The 16,859-nt window shown below is 48.9% G+C and overlaps 1 protein-coding gene across 4 annotated transcripts in view; it reads left to right on the plus strand.

Annotated features, from left to right (window-relative positions):
* Window positions 1–16,622, plus strand: part of ATG16L2 (autophagy related 16 like 2) — a 30,297-nt gene extending 13,675 nt beyond the window's left edge. For 2 of the 4 annotated variants that reach the window (XM_072133796.1, XM_072133795.1), the window contains exons 6-19: window positions 249–314; window positions 635–712; window positions 1,274–1,372; window positions 5,524–5,586; window positions 5,893–5,995; window positions 6,424–6,529; window positions 6,910–6,980; window positions 9,108–9,176; window positions 9,573–9,693; window positions 10,723–10,828; window positions 11,528–11,677; window positions 11,759–11,806; window positions 11,882–11,983; window positions 16,087–16,622. In XM_072133796.1, the coding sequence (XP_071989897.1) occupies window positions 249–314; window positions 635–712; window positions 1,274–1,372; window positions 5,524–5,586; window positions 5,893–5,995; window positions 6,424–6,529; window positions 6,910–6,980; window positions 9,108–9,176; window positions 9,573–9,693; window positions 10,723–10,828; window positions 11,528–11,677; window positions 11,759–11,806; window positions 11,882–11,983; window positions 16,087–16,180 (1,276 nt within the window). In that variant the 3' untranslated portion in view covers window positions 16,181–16,622. The remainder of the gene's footprint in view (window positions 1–248; window positions 315–634; window positions 713–1,273; window positions 1,373–5,523; window positions 5,587–5,892; window positions 5,996–6,423; window positions 6,530–6,909; window positions 6,981–9,107; window positions 9,177–9,572; window positions 9,694–10,722; window positions 10,829–11,527; window positions 11,678–11,758; window positions 11,807–11,881; window positions 11,984–16,086) is intronic. The other 2 variants (XM_072133798.1, XM_072133797.1) reach the window with 1 other exon arrangement.
* Window positions 16,623–16,859: the final 237 nt, after the last annotated feature.

Raw genomic sequence — 16,859 nt, forward strand, 5'->3', positions numbered from 1 at the left:
TCCTCCTCGGGGGGAAGAAGGGGGACACCTAACCCTCGGTGAAGGTCCTCCTGGGGGGGAGAAGGGGCGCACCTGACCCTCGGTGGAGGTCCTCCTGGGGGGGAGAAGTGGGGCACGTGACCCTCGGGGGAGGTCCTCCTGGGGGGGAGAAGGGGGGCACCTGACCCTCGGGGGAGGTCCTCCTGGGGGGGGAGTCATGTGATTAGTGGTCCCCTCTTCCCAGCCTCTTCTATCTGGTCTTTGTGCAGGAGGAAGCAGGAGATGTGGACTCGTATGGTCAGAAAAGCCTTGCGGAAGACGGTCAGCGCTGAGGGGTAAGTGACGGGGACACGAGGACCTAATGGAATTTTCCCCAAATTCTTTCCTATTTTATATTTATTATTTTGCCTCCGCTGCAGTTGGGATCATCATGAACTTCCTAGAGTTTTATCCTCTAGTCACATCCAGAGCTGCAGGGACAGCGCTTCCCCTGCTGTGCTGGGTCCTGCCCTCATCTCTGCTCAGTATTGTGTCAAGATGATTGAGCTGCGGTGTAAGAAGGCGGTTGTCCTTGCAGCTCTGGATGTGACTGGAGTAGTAGCCCTGAAGTAACAGGTGAGATGACTGAAGCCTCTTCTGATGCCTTTCCTTGTAGAATAAATTTGGGAGAGACCCCGGAGATCCTCCTGTCAGTGCGCTGGCCTCCCGCCCTCCCGTCTATATCGCTCACGCTGTAAGGACCTTGTGCTGCAGCTTTGCTCCCGTGTGTCAGCAGAGGTTTTCGGACTGGTCCAATGGGATTTAAAATCCCAGTCTAAATTGTGGGAGGAGCTAATGCAGTGTGGGAGGAGCTAAAATAGTTTGGGAGGAGCTAATATATTGTGGGAGGAGCTAATCTCGCCTCAGCTCCCCCTAGGTGGAGCTGTAATTCTGTAGCATTAGGATATCGGCCCATTGTGGGTTCTCAGTAGATGAGATTGCAGTTCACTGCTGCCCCCTAATGGAAGGATCAGTCAGAAAACCTCTGCTCTGTAGCCATTGTGAGGCTGTCACCTACCACCCGGAGTCCACAGATGAAGATCACAGACCCCTTACACCTGCTCCTTCACAGTACAGTATAAATAGAGGATTGCACTATTATGTAACCCACTACAACATCTGCCCATCGTGTCCCTGACTCCACCCCTCACTGGTCACATGATGGGATCGGGGGGCACTGGGTGCTACAAGGGGTCACTGATCGGTGCATGATCCACATAAGAGGAGAAAAATAACTAAGTGTGTCTGATTATAGAGATGTACGTCACAGACGATCCACAGATTTGTCTGACTCCAACAGCATGGAGATGTCCGGGAGCGACGAGATGGAGAGCCCCTCCCCCCGGAAGTGCAGGTAAGAGAAATAACTACTATAATACTGCCCCCTATGTACAAGAATATAACTACTATAATACTGCCCCTATGTACAAGAATATAACTACTATAATACTGCCCCCTATGTACAAGAATATAACTACTATAATACTGCCCCCTATGTACAAGAATATAACTACTATAATACTGCCCCTATGTACAAGAATATAACTACTATAATACTGCCCCCTATGTACAAGAATATAACTACTATAATACTGCTCCCTATGTACAAGAATATAACTACTATAATACTGCTCCCTATGTACAGGAATATAACTACTATAATACTGCCCCCTATGTACAAGAATATAACTACTATAATACTGCCCCCTATGTACAGGAATATAACTACTATAATACTGTCCCCTATGTACAAGAATATAACTGCTATAATACTGCCCCCTATGTACAGGAATATAACTACTATAATACTGCCCCCTATGTACAAGAATATAACTGCTATAATACTGCCCCCTATGTGCAGGAATATAATTACTATAATACTGTCCCCTATGTACAAGAATATAACTACTATAATACTGTCCTCTATGTGCAGGAATATAACTACTATAATACTGGCCCCTATGTACAAGAATATAACTGCTATAATACTGCCCCCTATGTACAGGAATATAACTGCTATAATACTGCCCCCTATGTACAGGAATATAACTACTATAATACTGTCCCCTATGTACAAGAATATAACTGCTATAATACTGCCCCCTATGTACAAGAATATAACTACTATAATACTGCCCCCTATGTACAAGAATATAACTACTATAATACTGCCCCCTATGTACAAGAATATAACTCCTATATTACTGCCCCCTATGTACAAGAATATAACTACTATAATACTGCCCCTATGTACAAGAATATAACTACTATTATACTGCCTCCTATGTACAAGAATATAACTACTATAATACTGCCCCCTATGTACAGGAATATAACTACTATAATACTGCCCCCTATGTACAAGAATATAACTACTATAATACTGTCCCTATGTACAAGAATATAACTACTATAATACTGCCCCCTATGTACAGGAATATAACTACTACAATACTGCCCCCTATGTACAGGAATATAACTACTATAATACTGCCCCCTATGTACAAGAATATAACTACTATAATACTGCTCCTATGTACAGGAATATAACTACTATAATACTGCCCCCTATGTACAGGAATATAACTACTATAATACTGCCCCCTATGTACAAGAATATAACTACTATAATACTGCCCCCTATGTACAAGAATATAACTACTATAATACTGCCCCCTATGTACAAGAATATAACTACTATAATACTGCCCCCTATGTACAAGAATATAACTACTATAATACTGCCCCTATGTACAAGAATATAACTACTATAATACTGCCCCCTATGTACAAGAATATAACTACTATAATACTGCCCGCTATGTACAAGAATACAACAACTATAATACTGCCCCCTATGTACAGGAATATAACTACTATAATACTGCCCCCTATGTACAAGAATATAACTACTATAATACTGCTCTCTATGTACAGGAATATAACTACTATAATACTGACCCCTATGTACAAGGATATAACTACTATAATACTGCCCTCTATGTACAAGAATATAACTACTATAATACTGACCCCTATGTACAAGGATATAACTACTATAATACTGCCCTCTATGTACAAGAATATAACTACTATAATACTGACCCCTATGTACAAGAATATAACTACTATAATACTGCCCCCTATGTACAGGAATATAACTACTATAATACTGCCCCTATGTACAAGAATATAACTACTATAATACTGCTCCCTATGTACAGGAATATAACTACTATAATACTGTCCCCTATGTACAGGAATATATCTACTATAATACTGCCCCCTATGTACAAGAATATAACTACTATAATACTGCCCCCTATGTACAAGAATATAACTACTATAATACTGCCCCTATGTACAAGAATATAACTACTATAATACTGCCCCCTATGTACAAGAATATAACTACTATAATACTGCCTCCTATGTACAAGAATATAACTACTATAATACTGCCCGCTATGTACAAGAATATAACTACTATAATACTGCCCCCTATGTACAAGAATATAACTACTATAATACTGCCCCCTATGTACAAGGATATAACTACTATAATACTGCCCCCTATGTACAAGAATATAACTACTATAATACTGCCCCCTATGTACAAGAATATAACTACAATAATACCGCCCCCTATGTACAAGAATATAACTACTATAATACTGCCCCCTATGTACAAGAATATAACTACTATAATACTGCCCCCTATGTACAAGAATATAACTACTATAATACTGCTCCCTATGTACAGGAATATAACTACTATAATACTGCCCGCTATGTACAAGAATATAACTACTATAATACTGCCCCCTATGTACAAGAATATAACTACTATAATACTGCCCCCTATGTACAAGGATATAACTACTATAATACTGCCCCCTATGTACAAGAATATAACTACTATAATACTGCCCCCTATGTACAAGAATATAACTACAATAATACCGCCCCCTATGTACAAGAATATAACTACTATAATACTGCCCCCTATGTACAAGAATATAACTACTATAATACTGCCCCCTATGTACAAGAATATAACTACTATAATACTGCTCCCTATGTACAGGAATATAACTACTATAATACTGCCCCCTATGTACAAGAATATAACTACTATAATACTGTCCCCTATGTACAAGAATATAACTACTATAATACTGCCCCCTATGTACAAGAATATAACTACTATAATACTGTCCCCTATGTACAAGAATATAACTACTATAATACTGCTCCCTATGTACAAGAATATAACTACTATAATACTGTCCCCTATGTACAGGGATATAACTACTATAATACTGTCCCCTATGTACAAGAATATAACTACTATAATACTGTCCCCTATGTACAAGAATATAACTACTATAATACTGTCCCCTATGTACAAGAATATAACTACTATAATAGTGCCCCCTATGTACAAGAATATAACTACTATAATACTGCTCCCTATGTACAAGAATATAACTACTATAATACTGTCCCCTATGTACAAGAATATAACTACTATAATACTGCTCCCTATGTACAAGAATATAACTACTATAATACTGTCCCCTATGTACAGGGATATAACTACTATAATACTGTCCCCTATGTACAAGAATATAACTACTATAATACTGTCCCCTATGTACAAGAATATAACTACTATAATACTGCCCCTATATACAAGAATATAACTACTATAATACTGCCCCCTATGTACAAGAATATAACTACTATAATACTGTCCCCTATGTACAAGAATATAACTACTATAATACTGCTCCCTATGTACAAGAATATAACTACTATAATACTGTCCCCTATGTACAGGGATATAACTACTATAATACTGTCCCCTATGTACAAGAATATAACTACTATAATACTGTCCCCTATGTACAAGAATATAACTACTATAATACTGCCCCTATATACAAGAATATAACTACTATAATACTGCCCCCTATGTACAAGAATATAACTACTATAATACTGCCTCCTATGTACAAGAATATAACTACTATAATACTGCCCCCTAGGTACAAGAATATAACTACTATAATACTGTCCCCTATGTACAAGAATATAACTACTATAATACTGTCCCCTATGTACAAGAATATAACTACTATAATACTGCCCCCTATGTACAAGAATATAACTACTATAATACTGCCTCCTATGTACAAGAATATAACTACTATAATACTGCCCCCTATGTACAAGAATATAACTACTATAATACTGCTCCCTATGTACAAGAATATAACTACTATAATACTGCCCCCTATGTACAGGAATATAACTACTATAATACTGCCCTCTATGTACAAGAATATAACTACTATAATACTGCCTCCTATGTACAAGAATATAACTACTATAATACTGTCCCCTATGTACAAGAATATAACTACTATAATAGTGCCCCCTATGTAGCAGTATATGCACTATATGTCGGTATATAATCTTTTCTCCGCTCTTGTCCTCCAGGTCTCAGTCTATGATTTCTTTAGGTCCCTCGCGGTTTATTGGAGCTCTGAGGAGTTTCTTTGAGTGAGTATCAGATGTTGTATCTCTTCTCTGGGGCTTGTGTTATATTTTGGTGATTTCTGTATATTGGGGGGTTGTGTGTGTGTGGGGGGGGGTTGAGGTGTATATTCTATTTCTGCAGTAATTCTACAAATGATGTCCGTATTTTAGTGCTGTATGAAGCCTGATGTTGTGTGCACTATGTGGCGGTATACGTCACCGTGTGTATAGCATAGGGTGTTATATACGTGATACTGGGTATGTAATAGGGCGGTATACCTGACTATATGTGCACTACATGGCGGTATTACTTTGTGTCTCTGTCCGCAGGTTCCGCAGACCCCGGGATGACTGCAGTGTGGATGATGACTGGTATCACCCCTCCTCTGTGTGTGTCATCTGCTGCCCTCCCAAGAGACCCCTGTACAGCAGTGTGAGCCCCCCTTACTGTATACACTGGGGGGGGGGGGGGGGGGTCCTGCTGCATGTGTGGGGCTGCAGTATGATGGTCACCAGCAGGGGGCATCGGTCTTCCTCCTCAGGTGTTTGGGGGTCACTACAGGTGTCTATGGACGGTGTCAGGGGGATCCCGCTATTCTAATTAATGGGGTCCATTAGTTCTGCTCCCCTGATCTGGAGTTTTTCTGTCTCTTTCAGCTTTCTTCCCCATTTCAGGATCTCTGCTTGCTGTCAGTGACTTGAGAACAATTTGTTACAGTGTTTCAGCCTAGAGTCCACAGAGCATTGTCCAGGCTGGGTGCAGTAGTGACAAACCCTCGGCTGACTTTGGACATCGGGAGTGTCCTCATTCACTGACAGCTAGCAGGGATGGTGACTGTCCTGTTAATCACTGTCTTTCAGGAGGTGCACGAATCCGAGATCCACGCAGTGCGGTTCAGCCCACGTTCCAATATGGTGGCCACCGGAGGAGCGGACAGGGTGGTGAAGATCTGGGACATTGTAGGAGGTGAGGATCACAGGAGGAAGCTCCTCCCACTACAGAGACACTCCGCCCTGATGCAGGATGGGGGCGGGTCTACCAAATATAATGCAGGAGCTGGAGACTGGCAGCTATGAGGTCTCCCATACACCGCTCACAGGCCGTACTAATCAGCATCAGGAGGACGTTATAGAGCAGGACGGGACTGTGCTGTGGGGTAAAGCACTTGGGGTGAGATAGAAACCTCCTAGCAGCTGCCTCTATCTGTGCTGTAGTCTCTCCTCACAGTAGAACCTTATGTGATCCCTTACTACTAAGAGCCGCAGTCCTGGGAGATCAAGGAGGGAGGAGTCTGACAAGTGGGAGGAGCAATTACCTAATATCATATATATCCCCTCCCCCCATAGGACGTCTCCAATGCCAGCAGATTCTACATGGGAGCAACGGAGGGATAACCAGCATCGAATTTGACTCAGCGGTATGTAAAACCTTCTAATATACCGCTATTACTCTCTGTTATCAGCCATTTCATCCTGGGGAGAGGAGACTGTACAGGGGGATACAATCTATTACTCTCTGTTATCAGCCATTACATCCTGGGGAGAGGAGACTGTACAGGGGGATACAATCTATTACTCTCTGTTATCAGCCATTACATCCCGGGGAGAGGAGACTGTACAGGGGGATACAATCTATTACTCTCTGTTATCAGCCATTACATCCTGGGGAGAGGAGACAGTACAGGGGGAGATACAATCTATTACTCTCTGTTATCAGCCATTTCATCCTGGGGAGAGGAGACTGTACAGGGGGATACAATCTATTACTCTCTGTTATCAGCCATTTCATCCTGGGGAGAGGAGACTGTACAGGGGGATACAATCTATTACTCTCTGTTATCAGCCATTACATCCTGGGGAGAGGAGACAGTACAGGGGGAGATACAATCTATTACTCTCTGTTATCAGCCATTCCATCCTGGGGAGAGGAGACTGTACAGGGGGATACAATCTATTACTTTCTGTTATCAGCCATTACATCCTGGGGAGATGAGACTGTACAGGGGGGGGGGATACAATCTATTACTCTCTGTTATCAGCCATTACATCCTGGGGAGAGGAGACTGTACAGGGGGATACAATCTATTACTCTCTGTTATCAGCCATTACATCCTGGGGAGAGGAGACTGTACAGGGGGGATACAATCTATTACTCTCTGTTATCAGCCATTACATCCTGGGGAGAGGAGACTGTACAGGGGGATACAATCTATTACTCTCTGTTATCAGCCATTACATCCTGGGGAGAGGAGACTGTACAGGGGGGATACAATCTATTACTCTCTGTTATCAGCCATTACATCCTGGGGAGAGGAGACTGTACAGGGGGGATAAAATCTATTACTCTCTGTTATCAGCCATTACATCCCGGGGAGAGGAGACTGTACAGGGGGATACAATCTATTACTCTCTGTTATCAGCCATTTCATCCTGGGGAGAGGAGACTGTACAGGGGGATACAATCTATTACTCTCTGTTATCAGCCATTACATCCTGGGGAGAGGAGACAGTACAGGGGGAGATACAATCTATTACTTTCTGTTATCAGCCATTTCATCCTGGGGAGAGGAGACTGTACAGGGGGATACAATCTATTACTCTCTGTTATCAGCCATTTCATCCTGGGGAGAGGAGACTGTACAGGGGGGATACAATCTATTACTCTCTGTTATCAGCCATTACATCCTGGGGAGAGGAGACAGTACAGGGGGAGATACAATCTATTACTTTCTGTTATCAGCCATTACATCCTGGGGAGAGGAGACTGTACAGGGGGGATACAATCTATTACTCTCTGTTATCAGCCATTACATCCTGGGGAGAGGAGACTGTACAGGGGGATACAATCTATTACTCTCTGTTATCAGCCATTACATCCTGGGGAGAGGAGACTGTACAGGGGGGATACAATCTATTACTCTCTGTTATCAGCCATTACATCCTGGGGAGAGGAGACTGTACAGGGGGGATAAAATCTATTACTCTCTGTTATCAGCCATTACATCCCGGGGAGAGGAGACTGTACAGGGGGATACAATCTATTACTCTCTGTTATCAGCCATTACATCCTGGGGAGAGGAGACTGTACAGGGGGATACAATCTATTACTCTCTGTTATCAGCCATTACATCCTGGGGAGAGGAGACTCTACAGGGGGATACAATCTATTACTCTCTGTTATCAGCCATTTCATCCTGGGGAGAGGAGACTGTACAGGGGGGATACAATCTATTACTCTCTGTTATCAGCCATTTCATCCTGGGGAGAGGAGACTGTACAGGGGGATACAATCTATTACTCTCTGTTATCAGCCATTACATCCTGGGGAGAGGTGACTGTACAGGGGGATACAATCTATTACTCTCTGTTATCAGCCATTACATCCTGGGGAGAGGTGACTGTACAGGGGGATGCAATCTATCGCTGTTATATATACATTTGAGCCTGTGCAGTTCCTCTTCTCTCCTGTAGGTGGCAGCAGAGGACCGTGGCTCGGCTCCTCATGTATTTCGGGGGTGACGTTGTATCTCTTTGTGTATTTCCAGGGGACGCAGGTCTTGGCCGCCTCGTACGATGGATCGGCTCATCTTTGGATACTGGACACTAAATCCAGTGTACGTCTCCTCTTCTTGTGCAGTCACTACCTCCGTTTGCTGACACCAAGACAAAACCTCCTGTTCATATTCAGACTTCTGAGGGTTTGTTACAATGTACAAGATATAATCCTATAACTGGACAGGAGCAGTACAGCAGTGTCTCTGTTTCTGATTTGTTACAATGTATCAGCACAACTGAAATGAGACTGGATACAATTGTAACAAACCCTCTGCTGTGAGAAGTCTGGATGAAGGAGGGGGGTTTCTAGTCGCTGGCAGGAGGAAATGTATCAGAATCTTGGAAAGCTACAGACTGTGCTGCTGAGGTTTTATTGCTGTTTCAGGGCCCCGGCTGTGAGTTTTCGGGGCCCCTGTACGTAACACTGACCTCTGAACCTGTCTCCTCCCCCCCAGGACAAGATGACGGGTCACACAGCGAAGGTCACCGCCGCCCGGTTCAAGATGTCCCCCTCCCGAGCGGTGACGTGCAGCATGGACAGGACGGTCAGGGAGTGGGACCTGCAGAAAGCCGCCTGTAGGTGGCGCTCATCCCCTCGCACCCCTCTAGGTCCCTTCTACCCCTGAGGACCCCCAGTGCAGGTCACATGATATATATAATGCTCCTAGGAAAGCTGGGTATCCTTGTCAGGTCACACAGGTGACCTTTAGCGGGGACCATTATGACCTCAATCCGGGAATTTGTAATGGGAGTGGCCTAACTTTTCCCAAAAAGTCTGAAGAGAACATTGTAACAAGTTTCAGACCCTGAGATTCTTATGGGGGCAGCGCACTGTTCTGCATGTGATGTGTGTAGCGCCCCCTGCCTTTTGCTCTGTGTATTTTTGGAGGTGACGTTCACTTTGCTCTTTACCTTGTAGCTGCGCCGCGTCCTGGAGTCCGGGTAAGAGTCAGAGAGGAGGAGCCATGTTTCTTGTCTTGTTACATTGTATCCATTTGTAATTGTCTGCATCGTCATAGTATCTCACAGCCCTTTACCTATCTGATGCCACACAGCGCCCAGGTCCATAGTATCTCACAGCCCTTTACCTATCTGATGCCACACAGCGCCCAGGTCCATGGTGCCACACAGCGCCCAGGTCTATAGTATCTCACAGCCCTTTACCTATCTGATGCCACACAGCGCCCAGGTCCATAGTATCTCACAGCCCTTTACCTATCTGATGCCACACAGCGCCCAGGTCCATAGTATCTCACAGCCCTTTACCTATCTGATGCCACACAGCGCCCAGGTCCATAGTATCTCACAGCCCTTTACCTATGCCACACAGCGCCCAGGTCCATGGTGCCACACAGCGCCCAGGGCCATAGTATAACACGGCCCTTTACCTACATATTGACGCACAGCGCCTTGTGTTTGGTGCCACTCAGTGCCCAGGTGATTGGTGGCACTCAGCCCTTTACCTACATACTGACACGCAGTGTCCAGGTGCTCAGTACCACACAGCTCTCTACCACTCTGGTGCCCGAGTACATGGCGCCACATATACCCCGCAGTCTCTGTCACCCGCCTCCCCTGGTGACGCCCCTATCCTTGTGTCCGCAGGTCTCCGGTGTATCGCGGTGCCCTCATACTGCAGCGACGTTGTCTGCTGTGACTCCTACATGATCAGCGGGCACCACGACAAGAAGATCCGCTTCTGGGACAGCAGGTAACTGGCACCAGCCTCTAGTCACATCCAGAGCTGCAGTAAGGAATCTCAGTGGTTGCTGTGAGATTGGATTTGGTAGCACTGGTACAAACACTACATCTTCCGTGCGGCACAGCAGAGCCGAAGGACAGAGATCTCAGCTCCTGCAGTCAGAGGAATCGGATTGTGAATGCAGCATCGGGTGTAACTGGAGTATGAGACGGGACTTGGCAGCAAGACTGTGAATGTAGCCTTAGACGTAACTAGAGTACAAGAGGTCATGGAGCCACATGTTTGTAAATGCAGCTTTGGATGTGATTGAAGAACTAGAAACATGACAGGGCAGCAGGGTGGTGGCTGCAGCTTTGGATGTAACTGGAGTATAAGACATGATATAGCTTTAGATGCATCTGGAGTATGAGAGGTCATGGAGCCACATGTTTAGTAAATGCAGCTCTGGGTGTTATTAGGGAACTAGAAACATGACATTGCCGCAGGGTGGTGGCTGCAGCTTTGGATGTAACTGGAGTATAAGACCTGATACAGCGGGAGGGTTTTGCTTGAAGCTTTGGGTGTGGCTGAAGAGTAAAATAAAATTTTAGTAGCAGAAAATGAATGTAGACTCAGCTGATGAGTGAATGCAGCTCTGGATGTGAATAGAGAAGGTTCTTCTTCTCTGTAGGTTTCCTATCTGATAACTTCCCGTCTCGTGTCCGTCAGGTCTCGTCTCTGTGTCCGTGAGGTGACGCTGGAGGAGAAGGTGACGTCGCTGTACATGGAGCAGGAGCAGACGCAGCTTCTGAGCTGCTCCCGGGACGACGCGCTGCGCCTGCTGGACCTGCGCATGGGGAGCGTGCGCCAAGTCTTCAGGTAGTGTCCGCAGGCTCCGCCCCCTGCGTGTGATGTCATCAGCGATATCACCCGTAGTAACGCCCTCTCTCCATCACACAGAGCCGACGGCTTCAAATGTGGCTGCGACTGGACCAAGGCCATCCTGAGGTGAGTCTGACCCCAAGAGCTTGCAATCAGAAGCCGACGTGTGAGGAGTCAGGAGCGTGTGTTGTGTCTCCGCAGCCCGGACGCCAGTTACTGTATGGCCGGCTCCTCCGATGGCACCATCTTCATCTGGAACACCCGGACAGGACTGCTGGAGCGCAGCCTGAGTGGGGAGCACTGGTGAGTCCTGCTCTAGTCACATCCAGAGCTGCGGTCATGATTCTGGGGATACGTTGAACCAGCGTATGGCAGGGAGACGCTGAACCAGCAGGAGACAAGGGCACTGACTGCAGATTCCTATATATCCCAACATTTTGTAGGATAAATATAGCGGCACAGTTTATATTGACCCTCCCTGTACTGCTGAGGTGACTGATACCAGAGAACAACAGCTTCCAGGACACATGGATACAAGACGGTGACCTCAGAACCCTGAAAGAGAATCTAGTGTCCTGCAGTTTCTCCCATTACCACCAGGGGGAGATCTGACCCTTTTAATCGGCCATTACTTATCTTGGGTTTTGTGTCCCATACAAGAGTGTCGGGGAGGAGTGGGGGCTGGCAGCAGCGCAGAGTATTTCAGGATGGCCCCCTGAAGCCCCAGCAGCAGCGCAGAGTATGTCAGGATGGCCCCCTGAAGCCCCAGCAGCAGCGCAGAGTATTTCAGGACCGCCCCCTGAAGCCCCAGCAGCAGTGCAGAGTATTTCAGGACCGCCCCCTGAAGCCCCAGCAGCAGTGCAGAGTATTTCAGGACCGCCCCCTGAAGCCCCAGCAGCAGCGCAGAGTATTTCAGGATCGCCCCCTGAAGCCCCAGCAGTGCAGAGTATTTCAGGATCGCCCCCTGAAGCCCCAGCAGCGCAGAGTATTTCAGGATGGCCCCCTGAAGCCCCAGCAGCAGCGCAGAGTATTTCAGGATGGCCCCCTGAAGCCCCAGCAGCAGCGCAGAGTATTTCAGGATGGCCCCCTGAAGCCCCAGCAGCAGCGCAGAGTATTTCAGGATGGCCCCCTGAAGCCCCAGCAGCAGCGCAGAGTATTTCAGGATGGCCCCCTGAAGCCCCAGCAGCAGCGCAGAGTATTTCAGGATGGCCCCCTGAAGCCCCAGCAGCAGTGCAGAGTATTTCAGGATCGCCCCCTGAAGCCCCAGCAGCAGCGCAGAGTATTTCAGGATGGCCCCCTGAAGCCCCAGCAGCGCAGAGTATTTCAGGACCGCCCCCTGAAGCCCCAGCAGCGCAGAGTATTTCAGGATGGCCCCCTGAAGCCCCAGCAGCAGCGCAGAGTATTTCAGGATGGCCCCCTGAAGCCCCAGCAGCAGTGCAGAGTATTTCAGGATGGCCCCCTGAAGCCCCAGCAGCGCAGAGTATTTCAGGATGGCCCCCTGAAGCCCCAGCAGCAGCGCAGAGTATTTCAGGATGGCCCCCTGAAGCCCCAGCAGCAGCGCAGAGTATTTCAGGATGGCCCCCTGAAGCCCCAGCAGCAGCGCAGAGTATTTCAGGATGGCCCCCTGAAGCCCCAGCAGCAGCGCAGAGTATTTCAGGATGGCCCCCTGAAGCCCCAGCAGCAGCGCAGAGTATTTCAGGACCGCCCCCTGAAGCCCCAGCAGTGCAGAGTATTTCAGGATGGCCCCCTGAAGCCCCAGCAGTGCAGAGTATTTCAGGATGGCCCCCTGAAGCCCCAGCAGCAGCGCAGAGTATTTCAGGATGGCCCCCTGAAGCCCCAGCAGCAGCGCAGAGTATTTCAGGATGGCCCCCTGAAGCCCCAGCAGCAGCGCAGAGTATTTCAGGATGGCCCCCTGAAGCCCCAGCAGCAGCGCAGAGTATTTCGGGATCGCCCCCTGAAGCCCCAGCAGCAGCGCAGAGTATTTCAGGATCGCGACCTGAAGCCCCAGCAGCAGTGCAGAGTATTTCAGGATCGCCCCCTGAAGCCCCAGCAGCAGCGCAGAGTATTTCAGGATCGCCCCCTGAAGCCCCAGCAGCAGCGCAGAGTATTTCAGGATGGCCCCCTGAAGCCCCAGCAGCAGCGCAGAGTATTTCAGGATCGCCCCCTGAAGCCCCAGCAGCAGCGCAGAGTATTTCAGGATGGCCCCCTGAAGCCCCAGCAGCAGCGCAGAGTATTTCAGGATGGCCCCCTGAAGCCCCAGCAGCAGCGCAGAGTATTTCAGGATCGCCCCCTGAAGCCCCAGCAGCAGCGCAGAGTATTTCAGGATCGCGACCTGAAGCCCCAGCAGCAGTGCAGAGTATTTCAGGATCGCCCCCTGAAGCCCCAGCAGCAGTGCAGAGTATTTCAGGATCGCCCCCTGAAGCCCCAGCAGCAGCGCAGAGTATTTCAGAATTGCCCCCTGAAGCCCCAGCAGCGCAGAGTATTTCAGGATGGCCCCCTGAAGCCCCAGCAGCGGCGCAGAGTATTTCAGGATCGCCCCCTGAAGCCCCAGCAGCAGTGCAGAGTATTTCAGGATGGCCCCCTGAAGCCCCAGCAGCAGTGCAGAGTATTTCAGGATTGCCCCCTGAAGCCCCAGCAGCGCAGAGTATTTCAGGATGGCCCCCTGAAGCCCCAGCAGCAGCGCAGAGTATTTCAGGATGGCCCCCTGAAGCCCCAGCAGCAGCGCAGAGTATTTCAGGATCGCCCCCTGAAGCCCCAGCAGCAGCGCAGAGTATTTCAGGATCGCCCCCTGAAGCCCCAGCAGCAGCGCAGAGTATTTCAGGATGGCCCCCTGAAGCCCCAGCAGCAGCGCAGAGTATTTCAGGATCGCCCCCTGATCTGCACTGGATGGCCCCCTGAAGCCCCAGCAGCAGCGCAGAGTATTTCAGGATGGCCCCCTGAAGCCCCAGCAGCAGCGCAGAGTATTTCAGGATGGCCCCCTGAAGCCCCAGCAGCAGCGCAGAGTATTTCAGGATGGCCCCCTGAAGCCCCAGCAGCAGCGCAGAGTATTTCAGGATGGCCCCCTGAAGCCCCAGCAGCAGCGCAGAGTATTTCAGGATCGCCCCCTGAAGCCCCAGCAGCAGTGCAGAGTATTTCAGGATCGCCCCCTGAAGCCCCAGCAGCAGCGCAGAGTATTTCAGGATGGCCCCCTGAAGCCCCAGCAGCAGCGCAGAGTATTTCAGGATCGCCCCCTGAAGCCCCAGCAGCAGTGCAGAGTATTTCAGGATGGCCCCCTGAAGCCCCAGCAGCGCAGAGTATTTCAGGATGGCCCCCTGAAGCCCCAGCAGCAGCGCAGAGTATTTCAGGATGGCCCCCTGAAGCCCCAGCAGCGCACAGTATTTCAGGATGGCCCCCTGAAGCCCCAGCAGCGCAGAGTATTTCAGGATGGCCCCCTGAAGCCCCAGCAGCAGTGCAGAGTATTTCAGGATGGCCCCCTGAAGCCCCAGCAGCAGTGCAGAGTATTTCAGGATGGCCCCCTGAAGCCCCAGCAGCGCAGAGTATTTCAGGATGGCCCCCTGAAGCCCCAGCAGCAGCGCAGAGTATTTCAGGAAGCCCCAGCAGCGCAGAGTATTTCAGGATGGCCCCCTGAAGCCCCAGCAGTGCAGAGTATTTCAGGATGGCCCCCTGAAGCCCCAGCAGTGCAGAGTATTTCAGGATGGCCCCCTGAAGCCCCAGCAGCAGTGCAGAGTATTTCAGGATGGCCCCCTGAAGCCCCAGCAGCAGTGCAGAGTATTTCAGGATGGCCCCCTGAAGCCCCAGCAGCAGCGCAGAGTATTTCAGGATCGCCCCCTGAAGCCCCAGCAGCAGCGCAGAGTATTTCAGGATGGCCCCCTGAAGCCCCAGCAGCAGCGCAGAGTATTTCAGGATCGCCCCCTGAAGCCCCAGCAGCAGCGCAGAGTATTTCAGGATGGCCCCCTGAAGCCCCAGCAGCAGCGCAGAGTATTTCAGGATCGCCCCCTGAAGCCCCAGCAGCAGCGCAGAGTATTTCAGGATGGCCCCCTGAAGCCCCAGCAGCAGCGCAGAGTATTTCAGGATGGCCCCCTGAAGCCCCAGCAGCAGCGCAGAGTATTTCAGAATTGCCCCCTGAAGCCCCAGCAGCAGCGCAGAGTATTTCAGGATCGCCCCCTGAAGCCCCAGCAGCAGTGCAGAGTATTTCAGGATGGCCCCCTGAAGCCCCAGCAGCAGTGCAGAGTATTTCAGGATGGCCCCCTGAAGCCCCAGCAGCAGTGCAGAGTATTTCAGGATGGCCCCCTGAAGCCCCAGCAGCAGTGCAGAGTATTTCAGGATGGCCCCCTGAAGCCCCAGCAGCGCAGAGTATTTCAGGATGGCCCCCTGAAGCATCTCTCACGCCTTCTCTCTCCCCGCAGTGCGGCTGTGAACGCTGTGGGCTGGTCGATGTCGGGCGACTACGTGGTCAGCGTGGATCGGGGGAAGAAGGCCGTCCTGTGGAGCGAGTACTGACAACACAGTGAGACGAGCTGCACTTACCTTACAAGCTCCGCCTCCTGTGCACACAACCTGGTGCCGACCAGAAACTGACAAAGGGAAACTCCTGCAAGTACCTCTGGACGCACAATGGATACATGTTACTGATGTAGCAGAGCCGGGCTGGGTGTTCCTTCTACAGATGGTTACATAGGACTGCCAGTAACACATGATGTAGTGGTGAGACCTGCAGTCCCATGTAACTCCGCAGGTGGGACAAGGTGACAAACTCAGCTCTGCTTCATCCTTGAGGTCAAGATGTCTGCACTATGTCACCCTGGCCGTACAGATGAGTCCTGGGGGTCATAGGTCGCCCCTCCCCAGCCGTAGATTATAACACCAGGTGTATATTATAACTTCTCGGTGGGGGGTCATGTAGTATCTGCACTTTATCATTGATATAAATCTCTTCTTTGTATTCCTGCCTCTCCCTGGGTGTTATTTACTACTGATACAGCCACCCAGTGTTACTCCAGTCACATCCAAAGCTGCGGTCACAAGTCTGCTGCAGTGTCTGATGTAGAGTGCAGTGAGGGGGACAGTGGTTGCAGCTCTGGCTGTGAGTGGAGTACAGGAGGTGATGTAACTCCCACCTCATTCATTCTCCTTCCTCGTTACCTAATGTGCGGCTTCCTCTTCCATCACGGTAATGTGC

Source organism: Engystomops pustulosus, chromosome 2 (genome assembly GCF_040894005.1).
Source record: "Engystomops pustulosus chromosome 2, aEngPut4.maternal, whole genome shotgun sequence".
In the NCBI taxonomy this organism is placed as follows: Eukaryota; Metazoa; Chordata; class Amphibia; order Anura; family Leptodactylidae; genus Engystomops; species Engystomops pustulosus.